The 17,591-nt window shown below is 43.0% G+C and overlaps 1 protein-coding gene across 4 annotated transcripts in view; it reads right to left on the bottom strand.

Annotated features, from left to right (window-relative positions):
* The window catches only part of LOC102004145 (cryptic protein-like), a 23,541-nt gene extending 16,449 nt beyond the window's left edge, over positions 1-7,092 (bottom strand). Inside the window, exons 1-5 of one of the 4 annotated variants that reach the window (XM_013521087.1) lie at positions 6,838-7,092; positions 6,517-6,566; positions 6,254-6,424; positions 5,589-5,712; positions 5,384-5,493 (exon numbers count right to left, since the gene is read on the bottom strand). In XM_013521087.1, coding sequence (XP_013376541.1) covers positions 5,384-5,493; positions 5,589-5,712; positions 6,254-6,424; positions 6,517-6,566; positions 6,838-6,857 — 475 coding nt within the window. In that variant the 5' untranslated portion in view covers positions 6,858-7,092. Of the gene's footprint in view, positions 1-5,271; positions 5,494-5,588; positions 5,802-6,253; positions 6,425-6,516; positions 6,567-6,837 lie in introns of those variants that run through there. The other 3 variants (XM_013521088.1, XM_013521086.1, XM_013521089.1) reach the window with 3 other exon arrangements.
* Between the last annotated feature and the right edge of the window lie 10,499 nt (positions 7,093-17,591).

The raw sequence follows: 17,591 nt of genomic DNA, 5'->3' as shown, positions 1-17,591 counted from the left end.
AGGTTGTGAGTTTGATTCCCAGTACTGGAAAAAAAAAAAAAAAAAAAAAAGAAAACCAACAACACTGAGATTCTATCTTACTCTGGAAAAAGAATGGCTATTATCAAGAAATCATATCAGAACAAGTGCTGGTGAGGATTGGGGGTGGGAGAGAGAGACTATTCTATGTTGTGGGTGAGATTGTAAACTAATACAACCATTATGGAAATCAGTATGGAGAGTCCTCAAAAGACTAAAAGTAGAAATTCCATTCAAGTCAGCTATTACCTTCTAGGTATCTTTCCAATGGAGTTAAAATATCAAATTATAATAATACATGCATATCCATATTTATAGTAGCACAATTCAGTCAAGTCTTGGAATTGCGCTATGTATCCTTCAACAGATGAAAAGATAAAGAAATGTGGTGTTTATACACACTAGAAATCAACCATGCTACTACGGATAAATTTGAGTAATCTGTAGGAAAATGGATGCATCTTGACACTATGATGTTAAGTGAAGTAAATCAGACACACAAGTGTAATTACCTGGTGTAATGGGTGATATCTTATGTCAACCTGAGAAGTTTAGACGTTTAACTAAGTGACTCAGCAGGGGGCCAGAGTCCTCACTTTGTAAACATCCAGATCTTGTGCAAAAGGAAGGCACAGAGATGGTGTGAGCGCTACACCCATCCTGGCGGGGGCGGGGGGGGGGGTAGCCCTTTTACAAATAAGGGAGAAAAAGAGGCTTACTTTCCCCCCTTGTGCTCTAGTTGCTTTTGCTGTCTTCTGCTGCCTTAAACTGTTGCCCCTGTGCCATGCATGCCACCCTGCTTTGGAGCCAGCTGATTATGGACTGAAACCTCCACAAACTAGGAGCTAAATAAATCTTTCCCTCTTTAACTTTGAGTGTTGGGTATCTTACCCCAGCAACCACAGAAAGCTAAGACTCCTGGTTTCTCTTATATGAGATCCAAAGCAGAAATAAAGAGCAACAGAAAAGGTAAGTAATAGGAAACAGGGCTGGGGATTTAGCTCAGCGGCAAAAGCGCCTGCCTGGCAAGCTCAAGGTCGTGAGTTCGGTTCCCGGTACCGGAGAAAAACCAAAAAAAAAAAAAAAAAAGTAATAGGAAACATAGACATAGATCTTTTGGGAAGAGGACCAGGACATGAAGGGTAGGGGATATAAAAAGAATTAAGATGTATTATGTACATATATTAATTCCCTAGGATTAAAATAATCATTGTGTATTGTGAACATGTTCTAATACAAATAAAAATGTGAAAGAACAAAAAAGATTAATAGGCATGATAAAGATCCCTACTATGGCTATGTCTAAAAAGGACCTTTTTTTTTTTAAAAAGGACCTTTTAATAAATATGTTTTAAAATTCCTGCTAGATGTGGAGGTATGCACCTATATCCTAGCCCTTAGGAGGCTGAGGCAGGAGTATGACTCAAGAGGCTGCGAGTTCAAGGCCAGCCTGAACTACAAAGTGAAACCCTGTCTCAAAAAAAAAAAAAAAAAAAAAGAGCAAAAAAGTCCCAGCTCACAGTAAAACACCCATCGCTGTAGAGTGTCCTTTTGTGTGACATAAAATAATGGTATGTTGCAGAATCATTGATCATGACCATTGAGCTCACCTGTTGGCCTGTTTAACTTGCCACCTCAAAGACCTGGTCACAGTGGCCATGCCTGAGTTCCTGTCTCCGTCCCCATGTGCCTCACTCCTCAACACGTCTCACTCATCTGAGCTCTGAGTCCACAACACTTGCTGTGTGCCTGAGACCCCAGCCCAGAGTTGCTGAATGGGAATCTCTGAGGTGGTGGGCCTAGCAGGCATCTTGTGTAAAGTCTCCAGTGGTGATGGACATGTGAAGCTGCCAACCCCACAGGCATATCACCAATTCCAGCAAAGCACAAAACAGTGAAAATTAACAAGTGAGGATACAGACAAGTGGTGGCAGCAGACTGGCTGTGACCCAGGTCAGACCCACCTTGGTCCTGAGAACTGCTCCCTATTGAAGACAGGTTTATTCTAAGGTGGCAGAACGGCAAATAGAGACCATAATGTATGGGCCCAGGCAAGGCACCAGAAAAGCTGATGCTGACAGGTGCTCATGTCTGATAAGAAGCTATTCAGGTGAGAAAGTAGTCAACCCATTCAATCAGTGTTGACTTTCTCCTGTGAGAAGGAAGCACGCTGCAGAAGAAAGTATTCAGTCCTTCTTGGCAGGTGCTCTTGTGGCAAACCCAAGCCCCAAGTGCACTGTTTTAGGATGTTTTGTGAATTTGGTTGGAATGAGTCCGTCTTTCAAGTGGAGGTCTGAAAGGGAGCTAGGAGCACCATGGGGCATACCTTCATGGGAGCCTGAAGTTACTCCTTGAACTTAGAAAGAAAATATTAGAACTTTGACTATTTACACATATAAAGATATAAAGTGCTTCATTAATGTATGTTATACTTATCTACAAAATCAATGATTTTGCAACCCACTGTTATTTTACATTGCACCAAAAAAGAAATTACTACTGATGGATGATTTATTATTCTGACCTGGGACTTAAATATTTATCAAAAGTTCACTTTTTAGAATTTAGACAAAACAATGATCTTTGTCATATCTGGTAGTCTTGTGCCTATGTAAAAAGGAAAACATAAGTGAAATCAGATTTCTGCATGCTCAGCATGGCAACTGTATCTCCACTGCTGAATAGCAAACATGCTCAAATTATTTATTTATTTTTTAGTCGTGGAGTTTTTGGAGATCACTCTGGAGGAGGACAGCATCATGTCTTGATGTGAGGCCCAACCCAGTGTTCCTGAAAGTTTCCAATCTGCAGCCATACTTGGATGCTCTGGGGAACCAGACAGCATCCTCTCTTGCCTTCACACCCAGAGAAGGTTGCCCATGCACATGAGCCCTCTCATGGAGGATGTCCCAGCAGGGCTGGATACAGATCATGCTGACTGACGCCAAGACTCTCCAGAGCCATTCTTATGGCATCCCACAGGCCACAGAGTGGGTGTGGCCCGCAGATTTTGTTTGCCTGTTGGTTTCGTTGAGCTTTTTCTTTGACAGACATGCCTTCTTAAAATTGAGTTCACAGCAGTGAAGTTAAAGTTTAGCCTGGCCCCACCTCACATCTTCACATTCATGTTACATGCCACATGCATGAGCTTGCTATTTTGCTATTACATAGATTCTAAGTTTTAAAGCATTGAATCAGCCTCTCCCTTTCTTCTTCTATTTTCTTGTTCTGATGCTGGAGATGGAACTTAGGGCCTTGAGCAGGCTCTAATCCTGAGCTTTATGCCCAGCCTTAGAGTATTCATTTGGCTCATTTCCTTCTTTCCCTCCTTCCTTTCCTGTTCATTCTTCTTGTGATGCTAGAGGTTGAACAAAGGGCCTTCCACACTCCAGGGAAGCTCTCTATCACTGAGTTGCACCTCTAGCCCTTAAATTGGCTCTTGATGCCACTGAAAATGTGTTCTTGATTCTCTGGGGCCACACACAGAAACAGTCATTCTCTTGGTCTAACGAAGACAGCCTGCCTGAGCTGGTTTAAGGCCTGAGGGAAGAACCTTAACAACTAGAAGTTTTTCATTCTTGGACTTGCAGAGCAACCCTGGGAGTAGCAGGGGTTACAAGCAGCAAGGGGTGTGGGCGTTCTTGAGTTTTGCAATCCTTCCCATCTATAGATGTCTTTTCAAACTATTATAAAGTTTTTCATTCCATCTTCCATAGTCTCTAAAACTATCATGATATTTCATTAAAGGATTTAAAACATTTTCTTATCGTTTCTTGTGCTGTTGGATTTAGAACATGGCCAAATTTTCAATATTCTCAATAACACTGTCAAAATATCTTCATTCTTTTCATATAGAGAATTATTATTATAGGAGGGGGACAAGAATAGCACAATGGTTCATTTACCACCTGTAAGTATTAACTTCTCTGAGCCTCCATTTCCTCAAATATGAAAGGTACACTACCTGCTTCACAGACTATTACAGGAACTAAATGGTCAGTGGGTACAAAGTGCCTCAGGTAACCAGAGAGTTACAGATGCAGCTAGCATCATTCTCAGTCGCCATCATGTCATGACCACTATCAGCACAGTCCTCTCACCATCCCTGCAACTTGCCCTGAAGTAGGATCAATGGATTCAGGAGCACAAGGGTGACAGACAACAGTCTAAGCCTTGGGTATTTACAAGTGGAATGTAAGATAGTGATCAGATGCCCTGGAACCTAGTCCCTGCCTTGCCCTGCCCTGTAGGCCTTTGCACAGGAGCCTGAAAATGACCCCAGTTGGCCCTTTCCCCACATTCTCACTGCAGGGAGGGGCAGTGACACAGGTGGAAACTGATGTACCTCTGAGACTGTAAAGGCTTTACCTGCAGTTCAGATGCCAGTCCCCGAAATCTGTGTCCTCTAATTCTGAGGTCACAGAAGTCGTTGGTGAATTGGAGGCATAACGCTAGCATGTAGAGAACCCACAGCTGACAGGGGGCTTTGGGGAAATGTCTGCATTATGGGGAGAGAGACACGGACGTATGCTGTGGAATACCAGTCTGCCTCATTGGCACCAAGCAGAGTTAACTGGGAGAGATTGGAGGGGAGATTAACAACTGAGCCTTCATTGATGTGCTCCTCCACTCATGGCTCCACCAAAAGCAACGGTGGGGGCGCTGAGCAGAACGTGGAACTGAAGGGCTCTGCCCTCGACCCCCGTCCTGTGGCTGCCTGCGGACAGAGGGCCTGGCAGTGGAGTTAAGGGCTATGCCATCATTAAGGGTTCCCCTTCTCCGCTGGAGGCTTCCAGAGGTAACTGAGGTGGAGGGAGGGGCAGGAAAGTGATTGGAGCTTTGACGTCCTTGAGTGTTCTCTGGACTGACTGCACAACCAAGCCACCAAAGGATGACACAGGCAGATGTGAGGACTTGTGCTGCAGGACGGCGCCTTCCCCAAGTGGGCCCACAGAGCCCGAAAAGGAAAGGAGGAAGAGCGCGCAGAAGGCGGGAAATGTCGCATCCCCAAATGCGGTGCTGCCTGATCCTGCAAGGCAACTCCTGCCCAGAGGAGAGGGCGGTGTAGGGACATTGCCACCAAGCTACTGGGCTAGCTTGGCTCCCAGGTTTAACTTTCTTACCAGCTGGCCAGCTCCTGAAACTGGCTCACTGTGAAGGATGCTTAAGGACAGTTAAACCCAATAATCTGGATATTTAAAAAACTTCAAGTTTTAAAATAAAAATTCATACGCGCTTCACAAAGCTCCTGACCTTGTTGAGTGATGACTCAACCTGGTCTGCTCATTTCGAGGTCCCTGATGCCTGCGATGCTGTACGCGGCGCTCCCGAAGGCGCAGCTCGCGCGTGCAGTGGGGGCTCTTACCGCAGCGGCCTGGCGTTTGTCTGGGCAAGCAGTGCAGGGCCCCGAACACGCACCTGCAGAGGCGGCAGCCGCGGACGGTCCAGGCTCCGTGCCCCAGGGCGCCGCAGTCGCTGCGGAGCAGTAGGAGCGTCAGGGCCGAGGCCCTAGCTCGCGCAACCACTCCCCCCCCCCCCGAGCGCTCCGCGTCCCTCGCCCCCGAGCCCACCTGCGCCTCTGGTCATGTTCGCAGTGGCGACCGGTGAAGGGCGCGGGGCACACGCAGAAGCTGCCCAGCACGCAGGTGCCCCCGTTCCTGCAGCAGCGCGGCGGCGGCGGCGGCGGCGGCACACCTGTGGGGTCAGCGGCGTCATCTGCCTGGTCTTCGCCGGAGGGGACCAAGCCAGCGCCCTGCTGAGCGTGTGTGCTCCGGCAAACTCTGCTTGTTAATTCAGGAATTAAAACAAACTACCAAGGGCTCTGGCGGTCAGGAGAAGCCTGACTACACTCCGCAAGTTGGATTCTCTCTCTCCCTTCCTTTCACATGTTAAAGTCAGGCTGTGGTTTCCTGGGACAGTGATTAAAGACAGGCCTCCCAGGCAGGACCACCCAACTCCTGGGGACTTGGAGCGGAGCCCGGCTGTGCTAAGCCAAGCCAGAGCCCCTGTTACCTAGGCTTAGCGAATGCAACGCTTTACGAATTAGATAGCAAGACCTTCAAAAAGATAAACACCTCACTAGGAAATGCTTTTACTTTGTAGGGATGTATGATATGAAGACAATGAGCTGTTCCCTTTTGGTTTCTCACTTTATCCGTAATTTACCCTTTTTTCCCCAGATCTTAAAGTCTACTAACCAGAGTCACTGCAAAAGTTGGTCAGCGAGGAGACTTACGCTCTCCGTAGACCCTGGAGTGCAGTGCAGAGTGTTGAGGCACCCCGTCTTCATCGCTTCCGTTCTCCCGTGTGAAATTATTCCCGGCCCTAGGGAGTATCCTCAGCTGGAGCTTAGGAGCGGCGACATTGATGATTTCTCTACCATTTTTATGTTTCTCTCCATGATAGCCTTTCAAAAATATTAGATATGAAACTGATAATGATGGAGAAACAGACATTTTATGCAATTACAACTGAGACTATAAATAAAATGATTCTTACTGTTTCCCAAGTGGATGATCTGTAATGCCAAACTGGTTAGACACAATAGCCTAGGATATTTAAGAAAATTATTAAAGTTTGAAAGCAGAAATTAAAAATGTAATGCAATGATTATATATAAATAAATAACTAAAATATCTAATAATGTAATAAAATGCAATCATTTTGGAAATTAAATTTTGGCTAATGCTGTCATTGTTTAGAAAGATTTGCAGGTGAAAGTGCATTCTTCCTCTCCTAGAATCAGTAGCGCCTGCACTGCAGTTTATTCTGAGAGCTTTAAACCCGTCTTGACTCCAAGATCCGGATGACTTGTCTTACCTGACGTGCCTCCAGGTCATTTTCTTACTTACAAGTCCGATTGGTGTAAGTGTCTCCTTCCTGCATCAGTAAAATGCAAATCAATTTCCAAAGAGGTTGAGTGTGGACAGTTTTTATACCGGAAAGGATCTTCACTCCATTCCTTGGAACAACTGCACCAGAACACAGAGTGGGTTATTATGGGAGACAGACGTTTGTTTTCCTCCGCTTTGACCAAGATAAACAGCCAGGAGACCTTTCCGTTCTGCCTTGGAAACCCGCTAGGAGCTCCTGCTGTGACTCCAAGGAGGTTGAAGGACTGCCCCTCAGTGAATCACCCCAGGAGGGGTGGAGACACAGTCTGACCATACCTCAAACCGAAACTCACCCCCAGCAGTATTTACAGTGTCCATAGCAGCAGGGGTGACCAATCCCTGATGCAAAACATGGATGATCAAGGGGACAAGGTTTTACCTCACTGAAAAACAAGTTGATTAATGAATTAAAATCCCACACAAACAGAAAAGCTTTCATAAGAAAGTGGAAATTTTTCTATTGCTTACTCCTTGTTCTAGAGAGGGTGAGACAGGCCAACTAGAGAGGGAAGCTGCTGTATGAGACATCGCTAGCAGCCTGGGCCCCAGAAGTCGGGAATGTTGAGCAGTAGGTAAAGGGGGAGGGCCTTTCCACATCTGTTTCCAGTGCACCCTTACTGCTACTGATGAGCAGTTTGTTGCATCACTAGTCTTACCACCATGTGAAAGGGGGGAGGACTGAGGCTTTGAAATGTTAAGCCCCTTGACAGTGAGATCTTTGAAAAACATGAAATGCACAAATATGTATAAGAAACCCTTAGAAACCCTATGCAAAGCCTGCTGCATGGAGCTCACCACCTCACACCAGGCAGGGATAAACATCCAGCACTAAGTCTGAGTTTTTCCAATTGCCAAAGTCAAGACTGGGGTCCTTCCACCAGTACTAGAGAACACCTTGCAACTCAGTAGAGCAATTTGGATTTTAATACAAGAACTGATATCTAAAACATAATATGCTTCCTTAAAAGTTGGAACAGCTTTTGACACTGATTTGATTTCTTACATCTTTAAACGTGAGGTTTATTACAGAGACCATTAAGCTAGCAATGTGCTGGGGAGCCTGGATGGCACATGGTCTCCTGATGAAGAGTTCTGTAAGTTCCAAGATCAAGTCCAGACTGACAAACATGAGAGTGCAAGACTCACAGAAGTGAGGCACCCTGGGGTTTTAGCAAACATCTCCAGGTGCAGCTATGAAAGGTTCTTTTTTAAATTGAATAGTTATTATTGGTTCATTATGTAATCTAGTTATATACACAAAGTAAGTACATTTTATGACTTTAAATTAATAGAAATAGAAACTTGTATTAAATTTTGGATTAAATTGAATAGTTATTATTGGTTCATTATGTAATCTAGTTATATACACAAAGTAAGTACATTTTATGACTTTAAATTAATAGAAATAGAAACTTATATATGACCAAAATGGGCTGTATATTAAAATAAAACCATATGTAAGTTTAAAAGATTGTATTTCTTTGTATAAAAATGTTTTAAATTTTTTTACTTTTAAGAATGCTATGGAAACAAAAGCTTTCTGATAATAGTAAAATTTTAAATAGATCAGCTAAAACCTAATTCTTCACAATTTCTTTATTAAATATTTTATATTGGACACTTCCAAATATACAGAAAAGCTAGGAGAAAGATTCAGTAAACTCAAGTTTACCATGTAAGTATTAACCTTGGACAATCTTATTTCTTACCATGCTTAATGTCTTGGAGTTTTTAAAAGCTAGTCCCAGATTTTTGGTACTGAGGATGGAATTTAGGGCCTATACATGCCAGGCAAATGCTCTACCACCAAGCTATATCCCCTGCTCCTCAAATGAGGTTTTAGACCATCTGCTAAACTTTACAAATGGAAACTGTAGAAAAAGAATAGAAAATATTTTGTCCTGAGGGGAAGAAACATCCAAAGGATGTCTAGCTGTGGCTATTTGCTTAAGATCTAGTTATCTTGGAGGAGCATCAAGGAGGCTTGGAGAAACATCAGGGCCTCTGGCCTTGGAGATAAAGATGCTGATGAACTATTTTTCACCACTCTGTCACTTACTCTCACCAGGCCTTTGTGGTCCCTGGATGTCTCCTTTGCTCAAAGATCTAATAAAAGAGGTTTTGCATCTCCTTGCTGGGAGAGCTGCCACCAACAAAACCTGGCGTGTGAGAGTTGCCTGGGAATGGCTAGAGTGGGGGAAGGTGGATCTCTTGCCAGGATGGGGGAATCCGCTGCCTTGTTATCAGCTGTAAACAGATAAGACTGGAGCCAGCAATCCAACCTCCAGCAGATAAAATGTGTGGGAACCAGGACATCCAAGATTAAACACTGTCACATTCTCAGCACAGTAAGCAATCACTGCAGCAAATGCTCTGCAGCCCATTCAGTATGAAGTGCTCTTTGCTACTTTAAAGCTGTCCTCATGAACTGCTCACTGGGACCCACAGGAGAGTGAAAACTGGTGTCTCTCTGCTTATCTTTGTGTTTTGGCTGGGCTACTTTCCGTCTATATGAATTTTTCTTTTTACATATCTCATGGAAGTGAAATAATACAGTATTTGTCATAGTCTGTTAATTTTTGCATTGCTGGGAATTGAACCCAGGGCCTCATGTGCTAGCCAAAGGCTCTACCATTGAGTTCCACCCACAGCCCATGTTTGTTCTTCTGCATCAGGCTTATAATCATGTAGCATAATTTTTTTGGCTTATCCACATGGTGTGGTAGCATGTATCAGAACTTTATTTCTTTTTGTGACTGAATAACATCTCATGGTGCACATGTACATACCAAATTGTTTATCCATTACCTTTTGATGGGCACATGGATTTCTTTCTACCTTTTGGGAGAACACAGAGGAAAAATAATCATCTACACACCAATGAGGAAGGTTTCAGGAGAAAACAAATCTGCCAGCACATTGGTCTTGGACTTCCAGACCCCAGAACTATGAGAAAATAAATTTGTGTTGTTTTAGTTGCCTAATATGTTGTTTTGTTATGGCAGTCCAAACTAACACCCAAGGTTTTTGTTTTTTCCATAATTTTAAATTTTCTTTCAATGGTTGCGATTGAACACAGGGGTTCTCACATGCTAAGCACAAGCTTTACTACTGAGCTACACCCCAGACATATTTTCTCCATTATGTTACATATTATGTAACATAGTGATTTTTGCAAACCATAGAGTGTATTTCTACTGGCGGCCTTCTAAGAAGTCAGAGAACATCTACACAGTGTCCTTCCAAGGACATTTTCATTCAGGAAAAACCTAGTGGACAGTTCTCAAGCCATGTTATTAGTCCTGCTGATGTTCTTCAAATCAAATGGTGAGGCTGGACTGTTGTGACTGTGACTGCCCAGGCCCCTGGAGAATCTAGTGGAGTCAGAGATGCTCATCTCAGTGAACAGAAGTGACCAACTCAGGTGACAAGAGATCATCTTTCAGACAACAGATCTCCACAGTTGATATTCATTTTCCAAATGTGGCCACATCTAGATGAGGCTAATCACCAAGGCCTTTAGTTTCTAAATAATACAACCCCTGTAGATTTATTTGCAGAAAACATGGTCATAAAAAAACCCAAAAGCATGCATTCCCTGAAGTAAAGATAGAGGCTTAAAATGAATTCATTGCAGAGAGAGGTTTGGTTTTTCCAGAACTTTGGAAGAAGCAGACAGTGGTATACTAAAAGGCAAGCCTGGGATGCAGGAGTCCTCCTGGTAGTGCTACCTGTGAACCAGTCCATCTTCTGGTATCTGGAGATGAAATCCAGGGGAGGGAGATGCAGTCTGTCCTCAGCATGGATGCTAAGTGCACTGTGTGCCTTAGATTAATTTTACCTTCTCACCCTGAGCCTTAGAGACCAAGGCACAATGGCGGAGTCAGTGGAGAACATACCACTGTGAAAGAGAGAACACAGCGGCCATGAACTTGATGGCAGTAGTTTTTTGTATACCCACTTCTCAGACTGATGTCAGATCCAAGCCATCTTATCAAAAAATTGCCTGATTTTTTGAGAAAGAAATTGAACACAGCATTTTCTGATTGGTCTCAGATGCTTGGCTTAGGAACAAGTCTCCCAGATCTCCATGACAGTCCACACCCACTTGCCCAGTCAGTGTTTTTACACTCTAATCTCCAACCTCACTCTTGTCCCCTTTCTCGAGTGATCCTGGGTCACTCGAGACTAAATTCAGACTTAGAATATTTAACAATGATTAGAAGTCTCAGTTTACAGTTCATTTGAATGTCCCTAAGAGCCTCCATACCCTCCACGCCAAGCCATGTAGCCTCTCCCTAGGACAGAACTATGGCTTCCTGTGGGACAAAAGAGACAGGGTAAGAGAGCCATGATCTTCATCTTTTTGGTATCTGCTACCAGAAGTGCGTTACAGGCCCACACCCAGGGAGAGGGTCTCACAGGGCCATGAACACCAGGAAGCTTCTTTAGGGCTAAAATAGGACAGAAGAAATAAAGAACCAGTAGAATGGAGTCAAGGAAAATTAGACTTTCAAAACTGTACTTTTAAGAAAAACTGCAACTTCAGGACACAAAAATTACTCAAGCATTTTTCCCTTTCAAGAAATTCTTTCAAAAAATTCCTAATGTTCTTAAAAACACAGCAAGCCTGTGAAGTGAGACCTGGGCTTGTGTTTTTCACCTATTAATTCCCTTCCTACCACAGACCTCCACTTCCAGGAAGTAGTACTAATAGTGAGCAGCAGGTCTCAACTTCAAACTCAGGTAAATGATTTGCACTGTAGCATAGCATGTGCCAGTTGAGCAGGAATGCACAACCAAGATCCCTCATCATGAAGACACCCTCAAGACCTCATAAATACATCCAGCTCCAGATCATAACAGGGCTTTCTGTCTTGAGGGACCCCAGTCTGTTTCTTTGAGTGTGCACTTTTAAATTTTGGTCTAATAAATTCCTTTATGCTTCTTACTAATGTATCCTGAGAATTCTTCCTCTGTGACAGGAGACTGTAAACCTATAAATTCTATGAGTAGGGTGGGTTTAGAAATCTCCTAGGACCCTGTCCAGTAATAGAGCCATCAGAGATGATCTGATACACACTAGTCAAAATTGTTTTGCCATATTCCCTGTTTGGCTTTTACTGAAGATATTAAAGTAAATTATATCATTACATCTTCCTCTCCCTAAATATCTCAATATTTAGGAGATCTGAAAAGTAAGGCCATTTTTCCACAAAACCATCACTTTTTTTCACCATAACCACTGTAGGCAGTGGGCCTATAGCTTCTACTCTTGTTTAAATTTGACAAGGAAACCAGTTGAATAAATGGGTCAGTTTTACCATTAAATGGTCAATCTTTCAATTTTATATTTTGAGCCCAATTAAAGAGCTAATAAAATGTATAATGTTTTTGCTGGACAACTTCACAGTTGTAAAATAAAAATATACTTGCTTTTACATAAAATGTAGACAGAAGTTTCTCTGGTCCAACAAAAGACCAGAATTGCTGTATGGAACCAAAGAGAACAGAGGTCTGAGCATCCCTCGGTGTGGGAATGGTGTCACATTTGATTCATAGGATTCTAACCCCAACAAATGACTCAATTCTAATAACTGAAAACTTCCTTTTTGCAAGACAACAGTTCTTCTACTGGATGCCTTTTTAACTATTGGTTTTATGTTTTAGCTGCAAATGACTATTAACACACAGCTGTTTGTATATAAAAGCCACTTTGAGGGTGTCCTGGATCCCTCCAGTAGGTGACATAACTGATATTTTACTTTTCTAATTCAGGCACCAATACTTCAAAGAACCTGCTCAAACAACCAGTTTTATAGCTTGTTTTGGAGGCAAGGGGCTCTAATCTCTGTGACCTGTGCTGAGGAAGAACTCTGATTTCTATGATTAACTTTGGGGGAATATGGAAGACAAAGACACAGATGTTGAACATCAGCAAAATCTTGTATCTGTGGCTGCTTCTAAGGTCTTCTAATGTTCATTAAGGTAAAATACTTTACATGTCAGCATACTGTACACTACAGCATTGTTTTCTGAGTCTCCACAAAGGTGATTCTTACTGTTAAATGTGGCTTAGAATTAACATCTGGGCTTCCTAAAAGGTCATTAGTGATAACAAGATGGTTTCATTGTAGTGCAGAGGTTAAGAGAAGAATTGGAGAAACTCAAATAATGAAAGGAGACAGAGATGTATTTTGTTTTTCTCTTTGTCCATGACAGGCCTCTAATGTGTTGCCTGAGAAACCCCAAACTTCTGGGCTCACACGATCCTCCTGTTTCAGCCTCCAGAGTAACTGGGATGCAGGTGCATGACACTGTGCTGAGCCAGGGGAGAGGTATTTAAGGTGAATGGAGACCTCTATTTTGGAGACATTTTGCTCTACAAGGGAACAGAGCAATAGGGATGGAGGTTGTGGTGATTGGTATCACCAAATACCAATTTGGTGATTGGTATTGAAAGGTTCCCACAAAGGGCCATGTGTTAAAGTCTCAGTGAGTTCCAGCCTGTGGCCACACTGAGAAGTGGGAAAACCTTTGGAAAATGAACTCTGATGGGGGGAAGTTAGATCATGGGGCATGTTCCACAAGAAAGGCACACAAAAATAGAATTTTAAGCAACTTCTCCAAACTTTCTCCTGCTGAGCACACAACCAATACTCTGTCCTCTCCTCACTTTCAGTGAAAAAGAAGTGACAGAATATGCAGATGCCAGTCCCAGAATGCTAGAGCCAGTTTCCTTTCCACAAAACAAAAGACAATGAGCTGCAACTAGAGACCATACTCATAAGTGAGATAAATCAGACCCACATGTGTAAACATCATATTGTCTCCTTGGTGTAGGAACCTGAAAGACTAGGTAAAATTCAAAACGTACAATAGATGGTAGGGAAGGGAAAGAAATTGCTCCAAGGAATGACTGGGATGAGGGAAAGAATAAAAAAAGAAGGAAGGCAAAATATAAATATATATATGAATACCTGCAGTGACTGTATTGCTGTTGTCTGATTGTGTATTGAAATGAATATTTACTGCTCACAATGTTTTATGTTCTGATCAACTTTGCATGCTTGTGTCTGGTGGTCTGAGCAGCTGATTTGAAGGTAACAATATGCAATGGAATTACAATGGTGAACTCCTACCATCTTGTCTAGTGAAACTCTCTAATATCTCTAATGTTTTATTGAAGAATTATTTTCTTATTCTCTTTAAGGGTTTGAGCAGTCTTTCATTCTTACATCTGATAATCTGAGCAATATAGATGAGGATAGCAATATGCAATGTAACAGCCAGTGGTGATTTGTATTAATTTGTCTTGAGGCCCTGTATCACTTTGAATGTTCTTGCTTCAATACGTTTATGTTCATGATACTGGTATGCTGCTACTGTTCTATTTTTTTGTTTCTTTGTTTCTCATGTACTACTCTCTTTAAAATAAAAAAAAAGACAATGAGCTGAAGATGTGTGGAAGAGATAAAGCAAGTGTGGAAAGAGCAAGTCAAGAGACAATCTAACTGGCTGGTCCAGTGTTTCTCAAACCTTATAATGTATTGTTAGATTCTGGAAAATTATTCCCTCTAGCAGGTTTGGTTTCCAACATGATATTTGTGTGGCAACTCACCCTTGTCAGAAAAATCTCTAAGACTTAACAAAGGATGTTTACTCTCTTTGACTATTCTGCAGCCGTTTTACCATTTATGTTATAGACAGTTTACAGAGAGGGACAACCTACAGATTGATTTTACTGAAAAAAGCAAGGCAAAAACAAGGCAATTAGCAGAGCAGATTGATACAGAAAGTTTTGGAGGCTTCAGCAGCGTAAGGATGTGAAAGGGTTGTCCTTAAGAAGGGTGAGGAATGCCATGTGACTGAGAGCACCAAGGAGCTTCCCTGTTTGAGATGTAACCCTGTTGTCTCTGCAAAGTTGGGAAAAGAGCCTTCAGAGTTCAACTTCAGAGACAGGTGGCCAGAAGGAGGAATCCAGGGACCAGGTAGGGTGCTATGCATGAAAGTAATGAACCTAGAATGATCATTTATTGAGAATGACAATCAGCAAGGATAAGGGTTCTGGCTAAACTGATTTAGCCTAGTTCTTACTAAAAGTACATTTTATCAAAAAGTGCAAAAATAGGTTTAGGAAAAGAGTAAAGGAAATGGACTAAAGTTTGGTCAAGTGGAGAGTGTGCCTACCTCTTCAGAGGTAGCAGAGTACTGTGGCTGAGAGGCTACTACAAGAGGCACTGGACATGGAAATCAAACTCTTCCATGTCCAGTTGTTTTTAGTACAGTTCAGATCTGCTTGCTTTGGATACCCCTCGAAATTCTAACCAGATCTGTTGGCCATGTGTAAGGCCACCTGAGGGCTGAAAAAGCCCCTGAGGCACTGCTGCATTCAGAGTATTTTGATCCACAGCCTCCCTATTGTGCTGAATGGACCTTAACTGGACATTATGTTCTCTCTCAGATTCTGCCCCTCCCCCCAGGAATATCCTTGATTTCTTCCCCCTCTGGAGGTGGCCATACATGGGGTTTCTGGATGGTCTCCTGCCAAGAAAGCTGTTTCTTCCTAGGCAATGGTATTAAAACATCATCCATGTGCTTCTCGTATGCTGCTGCCACCTCATGTTCATCTCTATATTTGACTAGCACAGAAATCCTTGAAGTTGATCCCTGTGCACCTTGCGCCGAGTGAGTGAGTGCTCTGGGAGCTGCCAACCCCACGGTTCGAGTCTGTGCTTTGCTCACAACACCACAGTTCACAGCTGCAACTTGCGGACAGAGCCAGGTATTTCCCACCTACTTCCTGAGGGCAGAGCGGGCAACCCAGGACCCCACCAACATTACAGACTGAGTCTCTCCCCTCCCTGAACCAGCAGCAGAGAGGGGGTCCTCACTCAGAAGCCCCAGGGGTTTCTCTGGCTGGGGGCGGGGCATGTAGCCTCTCCCAGCACCCATGCGCCCTGCACCCAGTAAGTGAGTGCTCCAGGAGCCCCTGGTCCCACGGTTCAAGTCCGTGCTTTACTTTCACCTGCACCCCCTAGTGGGTCATAGGCACAGGCAGTCTGTGACGGTTACCCATCCAGCCTGCATCTGATTCCTGCATGTGTCCTGAACTGACTGGAGACACAGAATCAGATGGATCACAAACTGTAGACCCTGCAGTTTGTGTCTGGATTTTGCCTATACCCTGAACTGCCTGGGGACATAGGTCCACTGGACTGGGATTGTCACACCAGTGCAACCAGAGTCTGGGCCATGTATGTGCCCTGAACTGCAAGGGGATGCTGGATCAGACAGTAGACCACCAGCTGACACCAGTGCCCATGTCTGAGAAATGGGATATCGAGATACAAATCAAAAACTGCCGGAAAACCCGAGACTAAGTAGTGCTTCTCAGAGGTCACTCAGGTGCAAATCTGACCAACAGGAAAACTAGGGACACTAAGGTCTTGGGTGTGCAGCTACTGAAGAGGGAAACTGAGCTTTCTGCATCCGGTACCAAACATGACAAAACGAAGGACTGAAACACAATCTCAGAGCTCCACCCCACTCAGAACAAGTCCAGGAGACATCAACATAGGAGAATTTGGTAAACACATGCCTGAATTAGCTGAAATGATTGCAATGTAAGTAAAGAAACAACTCCATAAGGCCATAGAAGAGATGAGATCAGAAATAATCTCTCAGGCAAAAAGTAAAATGACAATAATAATGAAGGAACTGCTCAAAAAGTCTGAAGAAGAATCATATAAGAAAAGAGAAGAACAAAGGTAAGGGTCAGAAGCGTTCAATGAAAAAGAAAGAAAGGACTTAGAACACATGAACCAGTTTCAAAGAGACTTCCAGGAAAACAAAGCTGCCATTGAAAACTACTAAAACCGCTTGAATGAAGCTGAAGATAGAATCTCAGACTTTGAAGACATCATGGTAGCTAGCGACCGTGAAAGAAAGGATCTCGTAAAATCAACAAGGATCCAGAAAAAGTCAATTCAACAGCTGCAAGATGAGGCAAAGAGGAATAATGTACAACTTATAGGAGTCACTGAAACAGCAGGAAGCAACACAACTGACATAAAAAGATTATTTGCAGAAATAATAACAGAAAATTTCCCAAGCATGGAAGCAGAAACTCACAGTTAATGAGGCATATAGAACTCCAAACCACCACAACCAAAAGAAAACTACACCCAGACATATAATAGTCAAGTTCCCAGATCTCCAGCAAAAGAACAGAATATTAAAAGCTGCTAGAGAAAAGAAACAGATTACTTATAAAGGAAAGCCCATCAGAATCACAGCAGACTTCTCAGCACAAACCATCCAATCGAGAAGAGCTTAGAGCGAAGTAATACAGTTCCTGAGACAGAACAGCTTCCAACCAAGATTGATGTACCCTGCCAAACTATCCCTCAAATTCAACAGAGAAATACAATATTTCCACTACAAAGAACAACTGCAGAACTTTATGAGTGCAAGCCAGCATTACAGAGAGTACTAAAAGATATTCTAGACAGAGAAAAATCTGAACGCAATTTCAAAAACAGCAGTAGGAATGAAATGTCAAGAAGAGCAAGCAAGTAAACAGGTAGGAAAAGTAGGACACTAACGCAAGTAAGTAACATGACAATGATAAATCAACACATATTGGTTATAACTATAAATGTAAATGGCCTCAATTCT

This window comes from Chinchilla lanigera, unplaced genomic scaffold (assembly GCF_000276665.1).
Source record: "Chinchilla lanigera isolate Chin_1 unplaced genomic scaffold, ChiLan1.0 scaffold00058, whole genome shotgun sequence".
Taxonomy (NCBI): domain Eukaryota; kingdom Metazoa; phylum Chordata; class Mammalia; order Rodentia; family Chinchillidae; genus Chinchilla; species Chinchilla lanigera.
Note: the sequence above shows the minus strand (reverse complement) of the source record. Positions and strands in the feature narration are given on the sequence as shown.